The sequence below is a fragment of the Psammomys obesus genome, unplaced genomic scaffold, assembly GCF_907164565.1.
Source record: "Psammomys obesus unplaced genomic scaffold, mPsaObe1.curated_primary_1811, whole genome shotgun sequence".
Classification (NCBI taxonomy): Eukaryota; Metazoa; Chordata; class Mammalia; order Rodentia; family Muridae; genus Psammomys; species Psammomys obesus.
In genome coordinates this window covers 35,013,027-35,022,375 of record NW_026596046.1, presented here as the reverse complement: position 1 = coordinate 35,022,375, position 9,349 = coordinate 35,013,027, and the positions used below count along the sequence as shown (strand labels likewise).

Genomic DNA, 9,349 nt, shown 5'->3' with positions numbered 1-9,349 from the left:
ACACACACACACACACACACACACACACACACACACACACACACACAATCCTTTTTCTTTTTTCTTTTTTTTTTTACACAAATGTCATTTATTATTATTTTTTATACAGCATTCTGTCTGTGCACCAGAAGAGGGCACCAGATCTCACTACAGATGATCATGTGCCACCATGTGGGTGCTGGGAAATGAACTCAGGACCTTTGGAAGAACAAGCAGTGTTCTTAACCTCTGAGCTATCTCTCTAGCCCCAAAAGATATCTTTAAGAGTACTGGTAAATGTATTTGGCCAGGTGTGGTGGCACAAGCCTTTAATCCTAGCACTGGTCTATATAGTAAATTCCAGGCCAGTCAAAGCCACATAGTGAGACTCTGCCTCATTAAAAAATCAAATAAATAAAAACAAAAAGTACTAGTAATGTATTTCCCAAGAACTAAAGCATTAGTTCTAAAACACTGAAATATAAAAACACAACAAATGATCTCAGGGGTTGTCTTGACCTCCCAGTAGCTAATGGCTTGTTCCTAAGTAATATTTGGAGTACTGAGGAACTAAAAACACTAGAAATCATGACAAACAGAAATAGAACCCCTAACTACATTCAACAACTTATTCTCTTTATGATCTTAATTCATAGAAAAAGAATAAAATGTACAAAAATGGAATCTAAAAATCATGTCAAAACAGTACAAATTTTGAATATTTTCTTACCAAATTGAGAAATGGTTTATTATTACTATTTGTCCAAAATTCAGATGAAAAGTATATAGGACTTATAATGAGAAGATCCATGTGGGCTCTTCTTGGCTCTAATATTCATAAGCTGCTTCGGTGGAACTCACAACCATCTATAAAATAGGCATCTTAACATCTGTGTGGGGGAACTAAGCGAGGACACTGCATACAGATTACTCAGGACAGTGTCTTCCCACATAGCAGCCACTGAATGACTATTATATGACTTTAAACAAATTACTTAACATACCACAGTCCTTTTCTGGTGGTTATATCAAAAAATTATATAAACTGATGAAAAAGCACTCTGTGGGCTGCAAATGATATACACACATAGACTAAGAGAAATGGACCAACATCTATTGGTTTCCTACTAGTAACTAGATTCTTTCATGCCTCATCATTTTCTTTATAATTTATTTTTTAAATTACATTTATTTATTTTCATGTTGTATGTTTTGAGTCTATCACAGCACACAGGTAAAGGCAAGACAACTTGCAAGACTTAGTTCTCTCCTCCTACCATGTGGAGCCTGGGGATCAAGCTCAGGCCATCAGGCTTGGTGGCAGGTGCCTTTTCCACCAAGCCACTTCATTGGCACTTTTTTTTTCTTCTAGAGCAGAGGATCAAACCCAGGACCTTGTGCCTAGTATTCTATCACTGAGCTAAATCCCCAATGCCTGGCCCTTTCTTCACAGTTCTCTGATACAGGGGTTTCTAATTCTAGGTTGGGGGTTAAAAAAGAACAGAGAGGTCACATAATGTTCAGTAACTTTTAAAGTCATCAACATGGGCTAAAACTCAGTTGTATCTAATTCTAAAATTGACTATATATATTACTTTACTACACTTTGCTAAAGAAGAAAAATGCTTCATTTTTAATAGATTTATGAACTCTATCTTTCATTTTTGCTGTGGTATCATCCAGTATTGTTTGCATGCCCATTGTCACTCATTCCAACTGAATCCTCTCTGATAAAGTCTTGAAGATGAAATGGTCACAGCCTACTGAAATATGTCTCTGAATGTTTATGGCCACTATTTCTGGCAAAAGAGTAAAGGGTAAAAGAAGAAAAGACATAAAATAAACAACGAGGCATTATTAAGCCTTCTGTTCTTAGAAAATTATGTGTATGCAGGTTTGCCAGCATGTATGTCTGGGCACCACTTCTGTGTCTGGTGCTCCCTCAAGGCCACAAGCAGGCCTTGGGTCCCCTGGATTGGAGGTACGGCCTGTTGACAGCCACCATACGGGTTCTGGGAACCAAGGCTGACAGTACTTTTAACTTCTGAGTTGTCTTTCCACCTATAAGCGCTCTTCCTAAAAGCAAGGCTAGTGGTATGATGACCGTGGGTTAATCACTTAATTCTTTAAACTTCAAGCCCACCACTTGGAAAATGAGTCTAATACCCACAGCAAATGGCTAAGCCTCATGACATGAAGTCTAGGACTTACCAGAAGCATCATCTTAATCATTCAACTGTATTTTCACTTTCCTTTGACAAAAGGCTTTCAAAACACTACAATGTTTAGCAACTTTTCAGAGACAGGATTAAAGGAGTGAACCATCACCTCACCTACATCAAGGATCATTTTCACAAGATGACAGACTTGAAAGTATTTCACAAACGATGAAACATGCCATCACTCCCTGTGTTTTTTGTTTTATTTGAACTCAATTGTTTGACTGTTCTTTCTACCCTGGACACTTTGTTTCATGATAATCTATGAATTACCCCTTAATTTACCTTTTGCATTTTAAGTGTGATATGCAAGAAAAGGGTACAGAAAAGAACAACAGTAAGGCAAATGCCCATACAGAATAAGAAATAGTCATACTTGCTCCAAGTTTTCACTTTCAGTATATATTTGTATGAAGGAATTATAGACTTCTTGGCTCTTCATTTTCTTTTCTTTCTTTTTTCTACTTCATTTGTTTATTTCTTGGAGGGTGCACGGCCATAGTGCTCGAGTGGCTGTCAGAGGTACTCCTCCTTTACTAGGCGGGACCTTTAGCTCCAACTCTAGTGGCAAGAGCCTTTGCCCACTGGCCCATCTTGGCCCTCTATTTTCTAGAAACTTATCATGGTTATCTTGACAGCTAGGTCATCTCTTATATCTCCCTATCTGTATCCTATTCAAATACTATCTTTCCTATGATTTCCTTCCTAACTAGAAATTAAATTTGGGCTTTGGCATAGCATATTGTGTTAGGTTCCTTCAAATTACTGATGGGAAAATTAAAATTTAGGAAGATGAAATGGCTTGTTCAAGGTAAAGTAGCAAGGGTAAAAGCAGAAGTAGGAACATGTTTCCTAATAGTTCGCAAGATTCCTCTTTCTTGACAACCTAGAATAGTCATAATTCTCTAGGTATGGAATAATATGTTTACTCACATACTAGCTGGCATTATTCATTAACACTTAGTGTCAGTTCTTTTTTCAACTAATCTTTACATGGCTTCTTGGGAAGGACAATAACATAAGACTTTATCCTTCAGTGCTTCAAATAATATCTGTGTAGACCGTTCACCTAAAATGGTGCAGGTCAAGTCCCATAATTCCTAATAAGGACAATACTATTCTCCCCATAATAGGAAACAGAGATTCTATGATCTTAAAAACCATTCTAGCCTGGTAGTGGTGGTGTGTGCCTTAAATCCCAGCAACTGAGAGGCAGAGGCAGGTAAATCTCTGAGTTACAGGTCTGCCTGGTCTACAGAATGAGTTCCAGGGCAGTCAAGGGCCACATAGAGAAACCCTGTCTCGAAAAACCAAACCAAACTGAAAAAATGAAGCAAAACAAACAAACAAGAGATAAACCTCCTAACATCATACAGATCACACAGCAATCAGGTCTGAATCTAGAGTCCAAATTTAACTGTTTAGACTTCAAATCTGTGTTCTTTTGACTCAACCAGGTTGCTTCTTCATGAAAATACCCAGATCAAAGGTAGCTATTTGATTTCACTTTATAGATGAGGAAGTAGGTCAAAAAATGTAAAGTTACTCTCCCCAAATCCTACAGTTCCTAGCACCAACTTAAATGTTCAGATGATCATCTGAACAGTCATCTCACTGGATGCACAAACAAACGTGCGACTTCTGATTCCTGTATTAAAAGACACCTTTTTTCTTCCTTAAGAAAACAAAACAAAACACACCTGTTAGGTACGAGGTAAACTGCTTCGGGCCACAGCGGATAGCATACCGAGTAGTTGTCCTCACAGCTTTTGGTTCAGTCTGCAGTGCATCCCTGGGGCAAAAGAGGGTTCCAGCTGATGTTTCTCCCCACCATCTCACTCGGACAAGTACAGAAGAGGGAGGCTTTGCAATCTTCCATACAACTTTATTAACAGTAAGTTTGAGAAAGCAGCGTAACTGCCCTTCAACCAGAGGTGGCAGGCTTGTAGATGGCGAAATGTCACTCAAACCTACAGAGGAATACAACAAAACTGAGTTAAAATCTAGACTAATTATGGAAAACAGAAATCACTTTTTTTTTCTTTAAATGACAATTTTACTAAGTAGTTCTGGCTTGTTTGGAACTCACTTATGTAGAAGAGGCTAGCCTCAAACTCAGAGATCCACCTGCCTCTGCCTCCTGAGAGCTGGGATAAAGGTGTGTACCACCCCGCCCTAATATGCTCTTTGAATGAAAAATAAACAAAACTACTTAGTGTCTACAGAGGAGGCTTTAACTAACTGTTCTAATACCTAGAAGTAACTAGAAAAACAGGCCATAGAATAACCTACCTGGTCAGTTATGTGAGCTGGATAACTAAGAATATTTAGGTTGCATTCAGGTCATTCTAAGTGAAGAACTGTTTGTGTAAGGTATGATAATCCAAACTTTAATTTAAAGATAGCATTTGAAAAACACAAATGTAATTATTCAAGTGGGCAGATTTGTGAACTCAGTAGTTGGAAGTTTTATTAAATACTCTTACAAATCCACAGTTAAGATACATTAATTTTATCTAACACTTAAAACTGCCATTAAACATAAAACAGTAGCTCCTTTTACATACAATTTAGTGTGTATCAACACAACTTCATGTTTCAGCAAAGGCCATCTTAAGTTGTCTTTGCTGCCAAGATTATGCAGTGAAGGGCAGAGACTAACATCTTTAGATTGGCTGCTATCATTCAGTTCTGGGTTCATAATATTTATTACCTTTGAATCTGACTAGACTTAAGAAAGATAATGAATCAAAATGTAAATGAAACAATCAATTACAACCTTGGTTTTCAATCAGTACTCTTTCTGAAAGATTTAGAAGAGACTTAAAAAAATATTTGAGGGGCTTAAGCAGGATGATCTTAAGTTCAAGGCCAGCCTGGGGTCCATGGGGGAGATCTTGTCTCAACAAACAAATGAAACCATTTATGTATCTTTCTATTTCTCTGACTTTTTTTTCCTTGGGAAATGATCATGTTTCATAAGAAGAAAATATACTAAAGCCTATCCTATCAGGAATCAACATAAATAGTTATGTCAACTAAAACAAACAATTTGTGCCCTGTAGAGTGGAGAAAAGATCCACCATAAAGCTTAGGGATAACTCGTTGAAACATGAAAGCATATGCATATCCACGCATATAGTAAGTGCACCTGGATATGCACACGCAATAAGCAAGGACATTCTGTACTCCGCTGCACTCACACTCTGTGACTCTCTTCTTCTCAACCAGTGCCTGAATGGTAACACAGGGAACACCAACACCGAACATCTTTCTTCCCGGAGCCTCCATCATCTCAAAATCGCCTCATCGATCTTTAGATAGCTTGGATTAGATTCTTTCCCACACTGGTGTCAGTTCTGCCCCTAGCCCAACGGTCTAACGTACCACCGCTGTTCTCAACAGCACTATCATCACTAAAGAGACAACTCTAACTTAAAAAGCCAGAGTCACCCAATTTGACAAGGTGAGGATAGCCACATATTTAATTTTCAGTTTTTATGCTCTGCTGTCACTGAAGCTAACAATCCCTACTCTTCTAGTCAGCTTGGGTTACTGATTTCAACAAGTCCACTACCACGCACCCTTTCATCATCTCAGGCTCTTAGTTCTCCTCTCTGTATCTATTAATGCTCACTTTGCCTCATTTATCGACCCACAGGAGCTATTTATTTTCCATTCTTAAAAAAAAAAAAATCCTCTTTGAACTTATGGTTCCCTGGTTATTCTCTCTTCCGTCCTGTTTTGTTTTGTCTTGTTTTGTTTAACCGGAACGGGTGGAGGTCTCCTTAGAATTCCTTCACCCTTTATGTTTCCCTCAACCTCAGACAGATAAAGTTACCTCTCTTCTTGCGCCCACGGCCGCCCACAGACACTTGGCCTTTCCGTTGTTTCATGCCGAACTCGGGCCCTTCGTCACCAACTCGGCGCAGGTGCCAGCTCCTAAGCTGTACGCTCCCGCCATCCCTTCCCAAAGCGCCCGCGTTCCCCGGCAACGGGCGCCGCTGGGAAGCCTGGGACGCAGGAAGAAGCAACTAACTCTTCCTCTAACAGTTCCGGGAAAGCGGTGCCAATAGAAGGCTCCAATATGCTTTCCTGCGATTGGACTACAACACCCAGGATGCTTTGCTTTATTACCTTTGAGGGGTTGGACCAGGGCATCTGCAGGTGCGCAAGCGCAAAGCAATACACCATTTGAGGACTCCATTGTCCAGCATGCATTGCCTTCAGGAGGACTCCTTTTTCCGGCGAGGGTTGTCGAGTTCTCTGACAGGAGTGTGAAGGATCCGCAGACTCCGTTACCCAGTTTCCTTTGTGCGAAGGCTGTTGCGCACTTCCGGTGGAAGCGCTAAGGCGAGGGGGCGGGGCTTACTGAGCCAGTGGGCGGTAGGCGGTGCTGCTGGAGGCTGGGTGCTGTCCAAAGGCGACTGGGCGTCGTTAGAGGAGTGAGCTGTGACCGGTTGTACCGCACGTATCGTGGGACTGAGCTTCGGCCACAGTTGTCGACGTGCGGCCTCCCCTTGATGTCGGCCCTCGAAAAGAGCATGCACCTCGGCCGCCTACCCCCTCGCCCTCCTCTGCCCGGCAGCGGAGGCAGTCAGAGTGGAGCAAAGATGCGGATGGGGTACGTGACTTGTACCTCTCTCCCAGGAGGCCAGGCCCGGGCTGTTGGAGAATGGTGTCTTGGCCGTTCAGAGTGCCTCGGGAAGGGACGCTGTGAATTGGAGGAAATGCTGGTGTTGGCCTGGAGATGTTTAGATAGGGTAGAAGGTAGATTCGGGGACTAGGTGAGGCGCTAAGGGAATAGAAATTGGAGGACGGATAACGTTGGAGAGAGGGGGGAATAAGGACAAGGTTGAGAAAGATGAAAGAATAATTTAAGGGATGACGAGAAGCAACTCTAGAAGTGATGAAATTGGGAGAATGAAACTGTGAAATGAGGAGAAATCTGCCATAGTTAAGGCGAATAGGGAATGATTGAGAGAAAAGTTGAGGGGAATTGGTGGGTCACGTAACTTGGCCAGGAGTAAGAAGGCTTTCACCTGAGGGGTACAGAAAACATCTGAGGCGCAGAGACTAGAGAAAGTTTCCAGAATTGTAAAAGTCGGGTTCAGAGAATGAGGGGTGAGCTAGAAAGCTTGGGGAATGGGCCTAAGGAAAGACATAGAACGTAGCTAGGAGATTGTTAAAGGGAGTGAGCCAGGAGGCTAGGGAGATTGGTGAGGTGTGATGAGAAAGACACACTGAGTTTGGAACAGTAACCATTTATCTCCAGAGGCCGAGAAATAACTGGTAATAGGGATTTGTTAAATGGAAGCACCAGAGAGGTAAAATCTGGGAAGCTTAAAGAAAAAGATTTGGGCATTTTTTTCCCCCCAAGCAAATGGGACCAGAGGGAAACTATGTACTGGTCTAAGATTTAGAACTCGTGAAGCGCAGGGAGTAGCCACTTCACAATGGGGAGACCAGTTTGCCAGAAAAGCAGGAGGGATGGCGGTGTGTCTTGATTTTTTTTTTTTTTAATATTTATTCATTTTTGTGGTGTTAAGAATGGAAACCAGCACCAGACAAATGCCACATCACTGAGCTACACTCCCAATTTAACAAATGAGTTAATGAAAGAAACTTTGGAAATTTAGGTCCTTGACAGGCTTGTGCAAGTTACAGTATACTTGCCGGCTGGAGAAAGCGTCATAGTCGAACATACTAGAAAGAGTTGCTGGAAAGCAGAGTGAATTGGATAGTCATTGGGTTATTTAGAGGATTACTGATTGTAAAAAGAAAAGAGGTATATTTTGTATTTGGGATTGGAGAAATAAACTGGTAGATTTTCTTGAGGAAAGGACTACCAAAGAGACACATTCAGTTCCAAAGAAGTAGTATGTTCACAAACTGATCAAAAGGTAACAAAGATAGATTTAATACTGTGAAGGCTGATTATAGGAATGGAGAGAAAGAGAATCCTGCAAATTAAAATGGGCGGTGGGCTTGGAGGGGTAGTGGAAATGGTTGGAAAAATCAGAATCCAGGAGATCTATGATCTATAGTAAAAAAAAAAAAAAAAGAAAAGAAAAGAAATTGAAGCTAGATTGATGGATACGTAATAGCAGGGGAAATGAAAGGCTTGTTATAAGATAAAATTTGGTTATGAAAAGACATGAAGATTGACTTTTAAAATATAGAGAATTTGGAAGCTGACCTATACCATTATTTTGGAAAATTAGCCTTAAGTATAAAATGAGTGTAATAATCTTAATGTGTTTTTTAATCTGCATTTAAATTTTTTAAAATTTATTACAGTTTATTCATTTTGTATCCAGGCTGTAGCCTCTCCCTCACGCGCCTCTCCCCCCCCCCCCCGCCCTCTTCTCCTCCCATGCCCCATCCCAGTCCACTGATAGGGGAGGTTCTCCTCCTTTGCATCTTGATGTGTTTTCAGTTATTTCGTTTTTTTTAGACATGGTCTCCCTATATAGCCTGATCTTGAACTCATGATCATCCTGCCACACCTAGCTTAGGAGTGTTTTTTTTTTTTTCCTAACTACAATTTGATCTGTACACTGGTACTCATCTGTACAAATATATTTAAGTGCTAGTTTTAAAAAACAATTCTACATGCTTCTGGTAAGTTTAAATAGACCTCATCTCCTTGCTTTATCAAGTAAGTTTTCTGAAAATGAATTGGGGGACAATGCCAAGAGAAAATCTGTTCATTAAAAGATTTTATAGTTGCTGGTACTTTATCCTTTTTAAATAGATGCTTTGGTTTTATTGATTTAGGGCATTGTTTATTCTGGAAAAGATAATGCTTTAGAAAGATGCTGTTTCTTTCCTTTTTTGTATGATACAGCATCTTGTAGCCCGGGTTGGCCTGGAATTGGTCCTTCTGCTTCAACTATCTGCGTACTAAGAGTACAGGTTTATGCCACCAAACCCAGCAGAAAAATGCTCTGTCAGTGTTATGAAGAGGAGAAGATTTTGATGAATTGTATATGATCCTCAAATGTCTTATTTTCCTTTCTGCTTTTTCTGCTTTCTTATTTCTACATAAGCTTTCTAAGGAGTCTCATGCTAATAGTAAATAAGATTCTTCCTTTTAGAATCATAAAGCTGAAAGAGAACTTAGAGACTGTCCCATTTTAGCACTGTGT

The 9,349-nt window shown here is 40.3% G+C and overlaps 2 protein-coding genes across 2 annotated transcripts in view; one reads left to right on the top strand and one right to left on the bottom strand.

The window, feature by feature from the left end:
* Positions 1-6,144, bottom strand: part of C2cd3 (C2 domain containing 3 centriole elongation regulator) — a 93,656-nt gene extending 87,512 nt beyond the window's left edge. The window contains exons 1-2 of the mRNA XM_055623307.1: positions 6,040-6,144; positions 3,899-4,168 (exon numbers count right to left, since the gene is read on the bottom strand). Coding sequence (XP_055479282.1) covers positions 3,899-4,168; positions 6,040-6,094 — 325 coding nt within the window. The 5' untranslated portion in view covers positions 6,095-6,144. The remainder of the gene's footprint in view (positions 1-3,898; positions 4,169-6,039) is intronic.
* A 441-nt stretch (positions 6,145-6,585) lies between these two features.
* Ppme1 (protein phosphatase methylesterase 1) overlaps positions 6,586-9,349 on the top strand; it is a 48,274-nt gene continuing 45,510 nt past the window's right edge. Inside the window, exon 1 of the mRNA XM_055623422.1 lies at positions 6,586-6,822. Within this exon, the coding sequence (XP_055479397.1) occupies positions 6,722-6,822 (101 nt within the window). The 5' untranslated portion in view covers positions 6,586-6,721. The remainder of the gene's footprint in view (positions 6,823-9,349) is intronic.